General features: G+C 36.7%; 3 protein-coding genes across 6 annotated transcripts; 1 reads left to right on the forward strand and 2 right to left on the reverse strand.

Annotated features, from left to right (window-relative positions):
- Nucleotides 1-2,977: 2,977 nt before the first annotated feature.
- On the reverse strand, nucleotides 2,978-8,168 carry LOC149727280 (trophoblast glycoprotein-like). Of its 4 annotated transcripts, none has more exons than XM_089890920.1 (6): nucleotides 8,020-8,168; nucleotides 6,748-7,608; nucleotides 5,681-6,676; nucleotides 5,098-5,332; nucleotides 3,976-4,090; nucleotides 2,978-3,390 (listed from the first exon to the last, which is right to left on the reverse strand). In XM_089890920.1, the coding sequence occupies exons 2-6, from the start codon at nucleotides 6,887-6,889 to the stop codon at nucleotides 3,379-3,381; spliced, it is 1,500 nt and encodes a 499-aa protein (XP_089747046.1). In that variant the 5' UTR covers nucleotides 6,890-7,608; nucleotides 8,020-8,168; the 3' UTR covers nucleotides 2,978-3,378. The 4 variants fall into 4 exon arrangements, with proteins under 4 accessions (XP_089747046.1, XP_089747045.1, XP_089747043.1 ...); XM_089890919.1 differs by having other exon boundaries at nucleotides 3,935-4,090; XM_089890917.1 differs by having other exon boundaries at nucleotides 2,978-4,090.
- Nucleotides 8,169-8,888: 720 nt separating this feature from the next.
- On the forward strand, nucleotides 8,889-11,700 carry LOC149727281 (ribosome production factor 2 homolog). Its single transcript, XM_089890924.1, has 8 exons — nucleotides 8,889-9,061; nucleotides 9,144-9,276; nucleotides 9,529-9,688; nucleotides 10,059-10,135; nucleotides 10,330-10,471; nucleotides 10,731-10,791; nucleotides 11,004-11,148; nucleotides 11,386-11,700. The coding sequence occupies exons 1-8, from the start codon at nucleotides 9,045-9,047 to the stop codon at nucleotides 11,551-11,553; spliced, it is 903 nt and encodes a 300-aa protein (XP_089747050.1). The 5' UTR covers nucleotides 8,889-9,044; the 3' UTR covers nucleotides 11,554-11,700.
- LOC149727282 (uncharacterized) lies at nucleotides 11,202-16,059 on the reverse strand. Its single transcript, XM_089890921.1, has 8 exons — nucleotides 15,865-16,059; nucleotides 14,972-15,096; nucleotides 14,600-14,792; nucleotides 14,273-14,378; nucleotides 13,773-13,975; nucleotides 12,559-12,944; nucleotides 12,120-12,284; nucleotides 11,202-11,672 (listed from the first exon to the last, which is right to left on the reverse strand). The coding sequence occupies exons 1-8, from the start codon at nucleotides 15,909-15,911 to the stop codon at nucleotides 11,608-11,610; spliced, it is 1,290 nt and encodes a 429-aa protein (XP_089747047.1). The 5' UTR covers nucleotides 15,912-16,059; the 3' UTR covers nucleotides 11,202-11,607.
- Nucleotides 16,060-16,296: the final 237 nt, after the last annotated feature.

A 16,296-nucleotide genomic window follows, 5' to 3' on the forward strand; every position in this document is an offset into this window, starting at 1 on the left:
AGGGGTTAGTGGTTATAGGTTAGGGGTTAGGAGTTGTAAATGGTTAGGAGTTAGTGGTTTCGGGGGGTTAGGGGTTGGGATTTTTTTATCGAGTGCTTTTAACAAATTTTCGCGTGTTCAAGGCATTTTATCGTTTGCTTGCAATGATTGCCTTGACATTTACTATATAGTCCATTTGAGCTAATATTAGGGGGTTTTAGGTGTTAGTGGTTATAGATTAGGGGTTAGGAGTTGTAAATGGTTAGGAGTTAGTGGTTTTGGGGGTTAGGGGTTGGGATTTTTTTATCGAGTGCTTTTATCAAATTTTCGCGTGTTCAAGGCATTTTATCGTTTGCTTTCAATGATTGCCTTGACATTTACTATAAAGTCCAATTGAGCTAATATTAGGGGGTTTGGGGGGTTAGTGGTGATGGGTTAGGGGTTAGGAATTGTAAATGGTTAGGAGTTAGTGGTTTTTGGGGGTTAGGGGTTGGGATTTTTTTATCGAGTGCCTTTAACAAATTTTCGCGTGTTCAAGGCATTTTATCGTTTGCTTGCAATGATTGCCTTGACATTTACTATAAAGTCCAATTGAGCTAATATTAGGGGGTTTTAGGGGTTAGTGGTTATAGATTAGGGGTTAGAAGTTGTAAATGGTTAGGAGTTAGTGGTTTTTGGGGGTTAGGGGTTGGGATTTTTTTATCGAGTGCTTTTAACAAATTTTCGCGTGTTCAAGGCATTTTATCGTTTGCTTGCAATGATTGCCTTGACATTTACTATAAAGTCCAATTGAGCCAATATTAGGGGGTTTTAGGGGTTAGTGGTTATAGATTAGGGGTTAGGAGTTGTAAATGGTTAGGAGTTAGTGGTTTTGGGGGGTTAGGGGTTGGGATTTTTTTATCGAGTGCTTTTATCAAATTTTCGCGTGTTCAAGGCATTTTATCGTTTGCTTGCAATGATTGCCTTGACATTTATTATAAAGTCCAATTGAGCTAATATTAGGGGGTTTTAGGGGTTAGTGGTTATAGGTTAGGGGTTAGGAGTTGTAAATGGTTAGGAGTTAGTGGTTTCGGGGGTTTAGGGGTTGGGATTTTTTTATCGAGTGCTTTTATCAAATTTTCGCGTGTTCAAAGCATTTTATCGTTTGCTTGCAATGATTGCCTTGACAATTACTATAAAGTCCAATTGAGCTAATATTAGCGGGTTTTGGGGGTTAGTGGTGATGGGTTAGGGTTAGGAATTGTAAATGGTTAGGAGTTAGTGGTTTTGGGGGGTTAGGGTTTGGGATTTTTTTATCGAGTGCTTTTAACAAATTTTCGCGTGTTCAAGGCATTTTATCGTTTGCTTGCAATGATTGCCTTGACATTTACTATAAAGTCCAATTGAGCTAATATTAGGGGGTTTTAGGGGTTAGTGGTTATAGATTAGGGGTTAGGAGTTGTAAATGGTTAGGAGTTAGTGGTTTTGGGGGGTTAGGGGTTGGGATTTTTTATCGAGTGCTTTTATCAAATTTTCGCGTGTTCAAGGCATTTTATCGTTTGCTTGCAATGATTGCCTTGACATTTATTATAAAGTCCAATTGAGCTAATTTTAGGGGGTTTTGGGGGTTAGTGGTGATGGGTTAGCGGTTAGGAATTGTAAATGGTTAGGAGTTAGTGGTTTTTGGGGATTAGGGGTTGGGATTTTTTTATCGAGTGCTTTTAACAAATTTTCGCGTGTTCAAAGCAATTTATCGTTTGCTTGCAATGATTGCCTTCACATTTACAATAAAGTCCAATTGAGCTAATATTAGGGGGTTTTAGGGGTTAGTGGTTATAGGTTAGGGGTTAGCAGTTGTAAATGGTTGGGGGTTAGTGGTTTTTGGGGGTTAGGCGTTAGGATTTTTTATCGAGTGCTTTTATCAAATTTTCGCGTGTTCAAAGCAATTTATATCGTTTGCTTGCAATGATTACCTTCGCATTTTCAATAAAGTCCAATTGAGCTAATATTAGGGGGTTGTAGGGGTTATTAGTTATAGGTTAGGGGTTAGGAGTTGTAAATGGTTAGGAGTTAATGTTTTTTGAGGGTTAGGGGTTGGGATTTTTTTATCGAGTGCTTTTATCAAATTTTCGCGTGTTCAAAGCAATTTATCGTTTGCTTGCAATGATTGCCTTGACATTTACAATAAAGTCCAATTGAGCTAATATTGGGGGGTTTTAGGGGTTATTAGTTATAGGTTAAGGTTAGGAGTTGTAAATGGTTAGGTTAGGAGTTAGGAGTTAATGTTTTTTGAGGGTTAGGGGTTGGGATTTTTTTATCGAGTGCTTTTATCAAATTTTCGCGTGTTCAAAGCAATTTATATCGTTTGCTTGCAATGATTACCTTCGCATTTTCAATAAAGTCCAATTGAGCTAATATTAGGGGGTTGTAGGGGTTATTAGTTATAGGTTAGGGGTTAGGAGTTGTAAATGGTTAGGAGTTAATGTTTTTTGAGGGTTAGGGGTTGGGATTTTTTTATCGAGTGCTTTTATCAAATTTTCGCGTGTTCAAAGCAATTTATCGTTTGCTTGCAATGATTGCCTTCTCATTTACAATAAAGTCCAATTGAGCTAATATTAGGGGTTGTTAGGAGTCACTGGTTAGTGGTTGGAGGTTAGAAGTTGTTAGGGGTTAGGATTGGTTTATCGAGTCCCTTGATCAGATTTTCGAGTGTTGAATGCAATTTATCAGGTTTCTTGCCAAGTGCTTTCGCATTTACATTAAAGTGCAATTGAGCTAATATTAGGGGTTAGGGGTTATGGGTTTTTAGGGGTTAGGAGTTGTTAGGGGTTACGCATTGTTGGGGGTTACGGATTGTTTGGGGTTACGAATTGTTTATCGATTGTCTTGATCGGATTTTTGAATTTATGAGGTGGCTTTTGATTTATACAATAAAGTCCTGAGCCAGAATGCTGAACTATGTCTAATTCCAACTGCTTTCATTTGAATATGCTGCTCTGAATTAAGGTTACACAACTCAAACTTGGTGTGAATTTTATTTTCTCTGCCGTTAACGAAAATATAAACGAATGAAAAATGGTATTAAATAGGAAAACTTTTTATTTTTTTAGCCAACTTCGATAAATTATTGACATGTTCGGTGAACCGTCGGTGTCATTTCAGTACATCATATAACCCCCCTCCCTGGAGTAACCGCTTTTACATAATATTGATTGCACCGGCCAATCCAATTTAGTTATACAAGAGACTACATTAAAATTTCAACAGTTGTATCCTAGCCAGAGTGGGTCAGTTTTAACATCGATTACTATAAATAGAAACATGGTTTGTGATATTCAATTATAATTCGCTTGAAGAAAAATCGTTTTAATTAAATAAGCAAGTAGGTTGGGGTAAGATGACACATGTTTTCAATCTCTTTTATCGTTCCACCTGGTAGTAACAAAAAAAGAATATTTAACAATTCTATAAATGCATCCTCACTTCCTAAAAGAGCATTGTTAATTGTTAAAAACAAGTTTAGGAAATATGGGATATTAGGTGCTAACAGTAGGCTACCCATCTTAACCGACAGTATTATATACTAGGGCGGGGGAAGGCGGGACACCTTTAGCACATTATATCTAAATATCCTGATCGTGTTTTAAATAATTAACAACGGTTTATAGGAGTCGCGAGGATACGGTTTTACAATTCTTTGAATGTTCTTGGTTTAATACCAGATGGGACGAGAAAATAGAATGGAAAGGTGTCCCATCTTCCCCCATCACTATATTGGGAATTATTTTCTATAGCCCCATTCTAACGTGCAACATATACTCATTTCTAAATAAATCACCAACTATAGAAAAAGTCGTATTTCCCAAGATAAGCTCATTTCCTTTTGTGCAGTTTATTCTAGACAAAAGATTTTAGACAAAAGTATGTCCTTCAAGAATGAAACATGTTACGAAAATTTTCGCCGACATTAATGCACCTTTACAGATTGTCATCACTCTTATGTTTCCCAGCACGTACAATAGTTCCATTCGAATGATAAGTCGCTATTTCTTCTGAAAAGTATCCGCTATGTCCGATGCCTTTGTGATCGAGCGGGATCGAATATTTGTTTGTAAACTGTTTGTTTCTCCATCTGTAAAACATAGAGTTTTAAAACGAATTGGAAACTCCAATTAATGTTTTCCAACATGTATTAAAACTATTGAGCAAGATAGATACAGTAGCGCATTACATCACATATTTTCCTAACCGTGTTTTTAATTACCAACGCTCTTTTGATCGTGAGGATACGGTTATAAAATTGCGTAAATATTCTTTGGCCAAATTGGAGGATAAAAGAGAATAAAACCACGTCCCAATTTAATCAACCTACGTGTGTATACAGTTACCCACGTCTCAATGCACTATAATGTATGTTCGATTCACACGTTTTAAAACTTTCTTAGTAAAATGTAGACAAGTCACATGGAAACATAAACCCTCATGAATAAATTATGGCGTTAATGGAAATACGATATCCCTAGATTAATGCTACAGTTGGTTTTACGCCCACTGGCACTTACGCTACTTTATGTGTTTAACCGCAAAGCAACAATTGTAAAAGCTGTTTAGAGTTTATTACTTTCGTTTCACGCATCAGCTAATTATGATAAACGGTTCTTTCCTCGGCGCCAAATGCGTTTTGATGCTCGATCCATTTATGCTAATGTAAATACACTATATAGTACAGTGGGATAGGATAGATACTGTTAGCGCATAATATCCGTATTTACCAATCGAGTTTTCAATAATTACTAACGCTTTTTAAGAGTCGTGGGAATACGGTTATATAACTCTGTAAATATTCATTGTTTTACTACCAACTTGGATCATAAAAGAGAAAGACAGCATATACCATCTTACCCCAACCCATTATATACAACATGTTAAACAACCATATGGTAGGGTGGGGTAAGATGGTACATGTTTCATTCTATTTTCACGTCCCAATTGGTTGTTAACTAATAGTATTTAAAAAAATACATACCCATATACTCACGACTATGAAATAGCGTTGTTAATTGTTTAAAATATCATCAGGTTATTCAAATTTTGTGTCCAAACGGCCTCCTATCTTACCCACATAGTAATATAAACCACCTTATTTTGTTGCGGTAATCCTCGTCATCCTCCCCGCAGTTCTTTAAAATATTCCAGTAGTTTATACATTTGCTTCTGTTGAGGTAGAGAACGGCCAAACTTACAATGCACAGAGTTGTGGAGCACACGACCACAAACGCAAGTTGCGCAGGTGCAAGTTTAATGTAACTACTGTTCCCCCAATCGCCATGACAGTAGTGAACTTTAACCTCTTCCAAATAATGCAATTTCGCGCCTGTGGAAATCAATATGAATTAAGTTTGAGCGACAGGTATCTGAAGTTTAATATGTCCGCTCATTTAACCTGTCACTGCCCTGTAATTTAAGTATATAAGCAAAGTGTTAATCCAATCTATTAAAATGGGGATTTTAGCCTATGCAATATTACCGTATCTTTAAACTTTACAAAACAGTCGCTATAATGTCTATAAGCCAACTATGGTATGTGCTATTATATTCATATTATGTTTGATATGGGTTAAGTGCTACATACGGAACACGCCAGGGGCCCGGGACTAAGATCCGAGTTGGCCCATTGACCCATTATTGTGTATAGTGTTAGTGTTATAAAAAGATTGCTTACCTCTGAGGTCGCGGGGTTTCGAACACTTGAGATGTTTCCAATCCGCAACCACACTTGTTCCGTTCTCTCTGAACAGAAACTCCATGAAGCCTTTTATTCTGCAGATGCAATTGATTGGGTTGCCAGCGAGCTGAAGTCGGATCAAAGGAACGCCGTGTTTTGACTGACTTTGTGTCAGAGCGTTTAGATCGTATACGTCCAAAAAAGAAATGTTGTTGCGACTTAGGTCTATTGTAAATTCTGCCTTCGGTAAGTTTTGATTGACAGATGTGGTTAGGTTTGTCGATCCTTGACTTTCCGGCGTTCTACGTTTCTTAATAATGTATGAAATTCGCACTATGGCACTTAGAGACTGCCTCGCCAAAGAATTTCCCGATAACGATAAAACTTCCAAATTTTGTAAAATATTTGCGTTTTCCAAAACGTCCAAGCTAATACTGTTGATTCCATTCCTGTCCAACCGTAGAATTCGAAGATTCGTAAACCTAACAGTTTGGTGAGCGCTTGAACTTTTGCTTGTTCCTGATAGAAACGACCATCGGAATTGGCGCGGTTGGTTTGGTGCAATTATGTTGCGCAGACTGAGATAACGCAATGTTGTAGAAATATGGCGAAGAAACGACGAATCAGAGTCGGCTAAATAGTTGTCGTCCAAAACGAGAGTTCTCAGATTCTTAAGCCACTTAAAAGCCCCGGTTTCTATTCGTCGTATACCGTTGTTACTCAGGTCCAAATAAGTTAAGTTTGTGAACAAAGTAAAGTCTTTCGCTCGAACAATACGCTGTGGAAACTTGCCGCCTGTGTAAGAAAAATACTCCATGTTGCCTGGAAGTTCAAGCGACGACATTTTCGCTCCTTTTAAGCAAGTTACGTTGTAACCAGATTGATCGTTCATCACCAAGCAAAGGCACTGATTAGGACAAATATTCGATGGCTGCCGGTTCCCAGCGAGATTAATTTCGCTGCTCATAAGCGTGTTTAGAGATCCAGAAAGCCCTGAAACACGTAACAAATATAGCCGTTATACCAGCGATTAGAAATTGGCAAATCCCTTTAAAAATTGTTACCTGTGAATTGCTCCTTCGTAATCGCTGTCGTATCTGGCTGCTTCACTTCTGAACGTTGGCTTGACGCTCCTCTGCAAAGTATTCCAATATACGCGACCACAATAATGTTCAATAAATTGCGTATTCCAACATTTAATCGCATCTTAGTTAAATAATTCAAAAACTTCTGTCCATCTATTGTTCATTGTCACCTTCAAAACAAACGCCCTACCATGATATGCGGCTTGATTATCCCCAAGCTGCTTAAACACATAGCAAGCCGCTAATCTAATCTGTCGTAGTTAAGCACTTAGCGTGGTTCATGAACTTTAACGCTTTCAACGGTCTTGCAGTCAGTTTATCACAACTCAAACTGATACTGCCATGGCGTGATACTGCATAAGTAACTAGCACGCAACTGTGTCTCGTAAACTGAGCGCCTAATACCCACCCAAGCGCACTTGTTGAGACAAGCCAATTTACGTAGAATTATTCATAAACTCCACCATCTCTTAATGGAGTAGGCGGCCGCATAAACGCCAAGTACGGCGGTGACAACGCCAAAATAAACTTCACTTGTTTATTACAGCGAACACAACGTTTAACGTTTACTTTCAGCGGTTGGTTAATATCAAATACACAGCGGCTTGCGATATATACGCATTATGGCCCTGGAGCGAGTTTTCCAAATTTAGACAAGTATGACCGTGTTGATATAAATTGAGTTGAATCCGGTTGTAGTTTGATCGATAAGGAGCGGGTCGTATCTTATTATGTCGCTTTGTATCTGTAGATACGGATAATCAGTGTGGAGTGAGACGAGCATGCTCTGGGGAGAATTATGTCTTGGTATCTGCTTTCATTATCTTTGTTGTCGTCCATCTGCGTGGAGAGAAAGTAACGTGGTTTATCTCAAAGAAAAAAATCCTATATCGCCATCACCTTTGACAGCTGTATGTTCCACGAAAGATACATATGAACCACAATAGGGGATAAAATTACATGCAGAAATAACATCCATATCTGTAATGTAAATGTCCAATAAGCAAAATACATTCTGAGCGTTCCACATATAGTAGGGTGGGAGAAGATGGGACACAGTTTCATTCTATTTTTTATGTTACGTTACCCACTATATGTTACGTCAGAGTCCGTATATAAACATATATGTATATAAACATACGTCAGAGTCCGTATATAAACCGTATATAAATATGTTTATATACGGACTCTGTGTTACGTTATATGTTGCGTTACTCGCTATTTTTTATGTTACGTGGTTATGTTACTCACTTTTTTTAGAAGCTACCTTTTAGGTCACATCATCGATACAAATATTGGATTTTCCGTTAGTATGCCCCCTTATAACTGGCTGGGTCGATTGGGTCGGTGGGGTCGGTGGGGTCCTCCACCTGTTCTTGCACCATTCAGTTGAAAAAAACAATGTCATTAGTGTATGTACGAACACATTTTGTTCATACTAACAAAAATTGACAAAAAATAAACGTCCTAAACTAGCACCAAAGGTCCAAAAACCGCTAGAGTAAAAAAATCGGCATACGACAGTTAGTTGTTCCATCCGCTCATTGAAATCAAGAGAATAGTCCCCATTGCCACTTTCCATCGTAACTTCGGTCCTGGCAGGATCGCCAAAATGTAGCGGTTTATTAGAGGAAAAACGACTCACCGCGACTCACAAAATAAGAATGCCCGAATTTTTAAAAGGCAAGCAACGAGCGCCAAATGCATGAACAAACACAGCCAATCTAGTGTGAACACAAACGAAGGGACGCTAGAACTTACTTAAGACTGTATAGTGCGTAATAGCCAGTGTATTATCCATTGTAGGTTTGGCGACCGTATTTATAATGGGTCATATCAGCTTTGGGTGTATCAAACCATATCTTTGGCAAACCATGTAATATAGTAGGGTGAGCCAAGATGGGACACTTCGTCAGACGAGAATTTTTATTAACTTTCTTTTTTCGAACTCAATTGATGATAATCAGAAAAAAAGTGTTACAGAACTTTTGTTCGCAACAAACGTATTCAAAACAATATTATTTTAAAACCAAAACAATCTCTTTTAACATTTTTAGGTGTGTCGTAAAACATACTTGCACTGTGGTAATAAAATTTTACAAATATGAATGTTATATTTCTATGGAAATTCGTGAATTAACGCTTCACTGGTCACCAGAAATCACGTGTTGGGAAATCCCAGGTTGGATTTCTAAAAGATTATAGATTTGTGAATTAATTTAACTCTAAATCAGCTGTAGTAATAAATTGCAGTTGTTTAGAGCTGCATTGGCGCAATGGAAAACGAAATTGTGTAAGTTTAATGTTGTAAAATTGATTTTTAATTATCAGCGTTTTTTTTGATCTGTCGTATTCCAAGTGTTTGTTTTATTTAGAAAACCAAGAAGCCAAAGACACAGACGTGTGTTAAAAGCAAGAGCTCCAAAAATCCACGAAAATGACAAGAAAACAATGTTTGTGCGCGGTGGAAACACAAGCGACGTTGTAACTAATGTTTTAAAGGAAATGGTATGTTCAATAAATTATTATTTATTCTGTTATTGTACTTAAATAAAGGGATAATGGGCCAACTCATATATTTATTCTGTCCTGTAGGACCCACCCAGCCAATTGCTTAGAATTAAAACTCACAAAGACATTATTTCTTTTATGTATTAACAACATTATACAATGTACATACAATATTAAAATAAATCAGGCTATAAAATATTACTTTGCTCCAACTCTTTTAGCACTAAATATTGACTGTACTTTTTGCAGTACATGTTGAAAAAACCTGATGCGTTATTGTTGCGTAAACGAAACATAGCGCGGCCATTTGAAGACCAAACGACGCTCGAATTTTTATCGAAAATGAACGATTGTTCGTTGTTTATGTTCGGTTCACATTCGAAGAAACGTCCGAATAATTTAGTTCTCGGTAACAAGCACTTGTTTTTATATTTTACCTCTGCAGCCACTACTAAATAAGAGGTGGTTGTGGCCCTGTGTAAATCCAACTTTTTTTCATGAGAATAGTCGCCAATGAGGTAAATCACATTGGCAGGGTTAACATTAATATGTAGTAAAGTGACATCACTTTACACGTCCGGCACCACAAGTGTGTTTTACTGACTTGTTTTGTTGCGACATCCCTTTTTCAATGTATAGTTTAATCTTGATATACAATACTTGACAGTACATTAAGAAACAAATATAAATAATGCCTATGATTTATTTTACCTATTTACATTAAGTTTTCTTAATTTTTCTTTCTGTTTTGGTTAATTTAATTGATTTCTTTGTTTCAGGTCGATTTTTTGACAATCAAACTTTGGATATGATTGAGGTTGGGGTTGACGTGTTTCAGTCCTTAAGGGATGTGAAGGTGAGTACTATATCACTGTATACTTACATAGACAGACATGTTTCAGTATAGAATCCAAGAGTTTATGAATGACAAATACTAAGGGTGTTGAAAGTGACCCCCGTTAGCATCAATACAGGGTAGATCCTTCTTATTTTTGTTTTGAAGTACCTTTTTTAAGTTCTAAACATATAATTTATAACATTTATTTCCAGACAAGCAAATGTCCGCTTGCAACTAAACCATGTTTGGTATTCAGTGGATCTCTGTTCGAATCTGATGATGAATTAAGAAAAGTTAAAAATATTTTAATTGATTTTTTCCGCGGCCCAGTGGTGGAAAACATTCGTTTATCAGGTAATGATTATAACTGTGTCATATTCTATATGCGTGAGGTTCTTGTTGAGGATTTGGGCCCGTCCAATACGCAGGCTGTTTTAGTATATCGACATATCGTTCATGCAACCAGTTTGATTCTGTCCTGTCACAATTCATGTTTTCTGCCTGCCCACATTTACAAAATCCAACAGCCTTGTTCAAATGAATATTACTTGAAAATTCTTGCATATCACAGCTGTATGATCACTTAGTAAAAAACTACAATTGTTTTCTTTAGGTCTTGAACATGTCATGCAATTCACAGCAGAAGATGGAAAAATATTTCTTCGTAGCTATCGGTAAGTGAACATGCTCTTATAAGTGTGAAATCTTCTAAAAGACGTTTCATCTGCCATATGCTATAAGTTGTCTTGTTCAAGGACACAAACGCACATAATAATAGCTAGCAGTCTCCAACCCCTGTACTCTGTGGCGTCTGAATCAAACTACTGTACTACAATGCTTTTAATCTTGTATCTGTATATTGAATCTTATTTCTGATATTTTCCAGAGTTCTTTTAAAAAAGTCGGGCTCACGAACGCCAAGAGTTGAAATTGAGAACATGGGACCAAATCTTGATCTAACTATACGCAGAACACACTTTGCATCTGATGATTTGTTTAAGAAAGCTTGCAAGCAACCTCGAGCTGCTAAGGTAAATATGGTAACTCTGTCTTTATCTGCATGGCTGATATAATGAAATGAAGGTAAACTAACAATCTTACATTTAATATAAAAGTCTATAAATTAGAAAAAGAATATGAATGAAAATGTGCATAATTTGTAAGAAAATAATGCAGCTAACACCAAAAATTAAAAAAATATCAAACTGTACCGTTAGCGAAATATGAAAGTTTAAAAAGATTTCTAAATATTTTCCTCAAATTTACAGCCCAGGAAAGTGAAGAATATTTCTTCGGATGTTTTCGGAGCAAAGAAAGGTCGAATCCACATGACGTCACAAGACTTAAAGAATCTTCAGCTCAGAAAAGTGAAAGCGCTCAAGCGGAAACCAGATGCTTCAAGTGGGAAATCCCCAAAGAAGAAACCAAAGATATAATGTTTCTATGGAACCTTGTAACAAGTAATAGAGAATATTGCAACAGGACGAAGATTAAACAACAATGTCTTCCTCAGAATCTGCATTCGGTCGTTTAAGTGGCGGCAACGGTTGTAAATCTGATAAAAAATAAAATAAAACTAGAAAGCTTGTCATTTTATGCGAGGGTTAGGGTGTGAGAAGTGGAAAAAATAAAGAAATTGTTATAAAATGCAACAAAAACAAAGGAAAAAAAACAAAGGAAAAAAAACAAAAAAGGGGTAATAAATAGCCGAGGGAAAGTGATGGAAGATTACACTGCACTTGCCCAGGTGTTTTGATGGCCGCAAACACGCTTCTGCTCATGGCATTGATTTACAGACCAATTACTGAGAACTAGATACAAATAGTAGATGAGTAATGCCAAAGAAATTAAAACAAAAATAAATTTTTATTGGTGGACCACAGGACGACTGTTGTTAAAAGTTTTCATAACATGGTGCAAACTAAGGGTTCTAAAACTCTAATGTATAATAATATTAACCCTAACCATACGCATCGTGCATTTACTTAATTTAAAGACTCACCAAAAGTTGCGGCATCGCCGTTAGGTTTTCCATCCATTGATAAAGGTGCGAGTTTAAGCGGTTTCAACTGACCCATGCTCCCTGTACTAAGGGGTGGGAGGGTGTCCATGGGATTCACTCGGTTGCTTTTCTTTGTCTTTTTCTTCTTCTTCTTTGACTTTAGATCTGTCACAGAAATAACTTTGTATCAAAGTTGAGGAAATTTAGAACTTAGTAAATTACACTTAAGACTTAATATTCATAAATTTCTCTGGGCAGACAAACAGTTACTAAGGGGCTACCCACATTCACCAACAAAGTTGTGATAACTCTTGAGGCACAAGGTGAATCTCGAGGCACAAGGTAAACAGCCCCAACGTTATAACGACTAACATTGACTCGCCACGCGAAGGTAAAAAAAGTTAAATTTATATTTCATACACATTATGAAATCACAAACCTCCATTATCTTCACCATTGTCGGTAACAATGGCCGTATCTTGAGATTCCGATTCATGGTTTTCCAGCGGAGTATTCCGGCCACTAGAGGTCCTACTCCTCTGTTGCGACTCCGTGCATGAATCCTCATGATTCGTGATGCTTTTGATCACGTCATGAGATATCACGGCTCCCGGGATATTGACATCATCATCTTCGTCGAGAATTTCATCTCCAAGTCCCGACCTCACGCTATGTGATGATGTCACAATGGATTCATGAATCGGCATTTTTAATTCAGTTTCCGACGAGTCCGGTTTATTAACTGCATTGTCATAACCATTTGCTGCTGACTTATCATTTGTTTTTCCTTCTTCCTTTTCTTTCTCTTCAGCTTCTCTTTTCTGTCTATGGATTGAAACAACTTCATTAGATTACATTGTTTGATTAGAAATAATACATTTTTAGAACAACAGGCCAACTCTGGTCAAAATCCCAGCTCCTTTGGTGTGCATTGTTGTAGGATCTCAATGAACATAAATGATACTTTCTAGTTTAAACACCAACAAAATAATCAAAAACAAGGTACTTTGCTTGTAAACATGTCCAAGTAATTGTTTATATTTTAGTAATATAATGAGCATTAGGCACTGAGTTGTATTTCTAAAACCAATACTAATATACTTTATAAGTTAATTCAGATGACAAAGGTATTTAATATATTGCAAACTTACATAGTAACCTTTAGATTCTTTATTTATTGAGCTTTCATAATTACAGTTCTGTGTATTTTGGCTGTAATCTAGCTTTAATTAAACAAATACTTGGGGTCTGGTATGTTGAACTTGTGTTCCAAGCATGATCAACTGTACTAATGTTTATACAGTGCTGATGAATGTGTTTTCATAACTACTGTTAGTATACAAGGCAGGGGACAAGTCAATCATTGCGATCAAAATAGCTTCAACTTCTGCCATTTGTTTATTCAAAATATTTAGTAACAAGCATATTCTATTCTGTATGGGTGAGGTACCTCACCACAGCATGGCATGTCATGGCTTTTGGGTACTATGATTTGGCCAGAGTTGCCAATTACCCCAACATTGTATATGCACACATACTGATACTATTCTATATTGGTGGGGTCTCACAACGTGGAACGCCTGAATTCTAAGATTTAGGCCATTGGCCCATTACCCTAACAGCCCAACACCCAAACAACCACATGAAACTTACCTTTCCTCTCTCTTTATCCTCACCCTCTCAGCTCTCTCCTCCGCTTCCTTCTTCCTCTCCTCATCTTGCTTCATCATATCTTCCTCCATCCTCGAAGTGATGGATTCAAAGTTGGATGAAATATTCCTCACAAGCCAACCCAACCCTTGTTGTAACGAAGGATCCATTTTCTTTGGTTTGCTCTTGATTGCCGCACAAAGTTCCTGTGGTAGTTTAAATATTTAGATTGCATGAAGGTGTAGGGAACAAAAATCTATTTTATTATTTTTTGAGATTTGGTCATAATCAGTTAATCATCATATTTTTTAAACCTAAAATAAAAAAATTAAATATATTTAATATACAAATGCAATAGGACTAGATCTGTTAGGGCATTTAAAATTCTAGGCTATATTTTCCACATATTTAATAAAAGTTATGAAACAATGTACAACTTTAAACAGATAACACTGACGTATTTAGTTAAGTCAAAATATAAAACACCTCAAATCAACACTAACCACTTTGCATGGGCATCTGTTCCTATTTACAACATCTTGCAGATCAAGTGCGTCGCATATATCGGCTTCGTTCATTGCCCCACTCACATCTTGCTTGTTTGCTAGTCTGTGTGGGGAAGTAGCAAAAACTTTAATTAAAAAGTTGATTAAAAAAAATTAAAATTTTTTTTTTTTTAATTGTAAAAAGATGAACTGTGAATTGCTTACAATTAAATGATAAAATTATTGACTTCTATTTTTTTAGGAGCATAGGCAGTCATACATAATTTTATACTTCATCCTATAACAAATGAGTCAAATGACCTAAAGCGTTGTGTAAAACCTTACAGTAGAATAGGTTTCCCAGCCACGAACTGATGTTCCAAGACATTAGCGAGCGCTTCTTTCCCTTCCTCTGTTCGATCCTTGTCACTCGCATCAACAACAAATATAATCCCATGAGCTTCGGCCAAGTAATGTTTCCAAACTCCTCGTATTGATCTTCCGCCTCCAACATCCATGATTCGAAGATCATAATCACCTGGAGACGGAATCAATTACAACACTCGTTCTTAACCATACCTCCGAAAGATATAAACAGACACAATGTTAAAAACTTTACTTGGTGGTAAGAAGTACTTTACAGGTTTGTAACAAACCCACAGTATAAAACTATTAATAGAAAATATAGAGAGACAATAACTTGTGTTATAATCCTACCAAACTTGGCGTTAGCTTCCGAGAATCCAACAGTTGGAGCAACATCTAACGTATCTCCTTGCACACATTTCACTGCAGTTGTTTTACCAGCGTTGTCCAATCCCAACATTAACAAACTCAGACTTCTGCGAAACATGAAAACCTATGTTTATGGCGCCGCGGCAAAGTGGTTAGTCTGTCTCTAACCCGGAGCCCCGGAGGTAATGTTCAAGGCTTGTTACTGACTCACTGCTAACAACTGTCGTTTTCTAGTCATGCAATGATCCAGACTGCAGAGTATGGCAGGTGCACGCGCGATTTTTTACAGACTTTCGGTTATGCACGCCACAATTTGTCCTACGCACGCCAATTAATTAAACAAAGAAAAAAATACGTATTAAATTAAGTAAGATTTCCTAACGTGGCTTGAAAATGTACATGCTTTGCACGCAGATTTTTAATGATAGCACGCGCGAACGCGAAAAATAACCGTCTTGCACGTGCGAGATCTCGTCAGGAACTGCCATACTTTGCAGACTGGGCAATGATACAGCAAGTTACATTAATTCATGTTTTATTCTATGTGGGTGAAGTTCCACAACATGCCAGGCCATGAGACCTATCCGGGCCTTCAGACATTCAATAACATCTAAAGTTATTTCCCCTAACTTATTTTTGGCCAGAAACAAAATACTTTTAAATTATCTCAGGATTTTCTACATGATATCTCACAATATATATCCCAGTTTTATGACGTAAAAGACTAAAATCACATGACTTTGATATTCAATTGTACATAATATACTTACTGTATCCAATTGACAGCAGTTTATTCAACTAATATGATTTTCGTTAAGTATAACAATAAAACAAAACGGCTATGCGTATTTTATGCTTGGTATAAAATCACTTACTTCCGTTTATTCTTCCACGGAAAACAGTTCCCCATTTGACCGATCATAACATACGTTTAGAACAGAAATAAAACTCGATTTCCGCCTCCACAGAAAACATTTCTCAAATTAAACTTCACTTTGTTTTCACAAATTTCGTTGCGAAGAAAAGAAACAAAACCAACAAATCAATATTCACATCTATTCATGCGTGAATACAAATATCGTCTGGGGTGCGTTCTGAATAACGATGAGGATGTTGTTTTTCCAGCGTACTCACATTCTTTGAAACATTCTCTTTAAATTTGCATTCAACAGAACGATTTAAAAGTAAATATTGCATAGCCATGCGTGGTAAAACTTGAATGAATAATTTATAGTCTAAAAGATTTTAAATAATGCAAGTTCTTTATAAACAAAACTGTGAAACCTGCAATATTAATAAACACTTCC

The sequence above is a fragment of the Ciona robusta genome, chromosome 12, assembly GCF_009617815.1.
Source record: "Ciona robusta chromosome 12, ASM961781v2".
Lineage (NCBI taxonomy): Eukaryota > Metazoa > Chordata > Ascidiacea > Phlebobranchia > Cionidae > Ciona > Ciona robusta.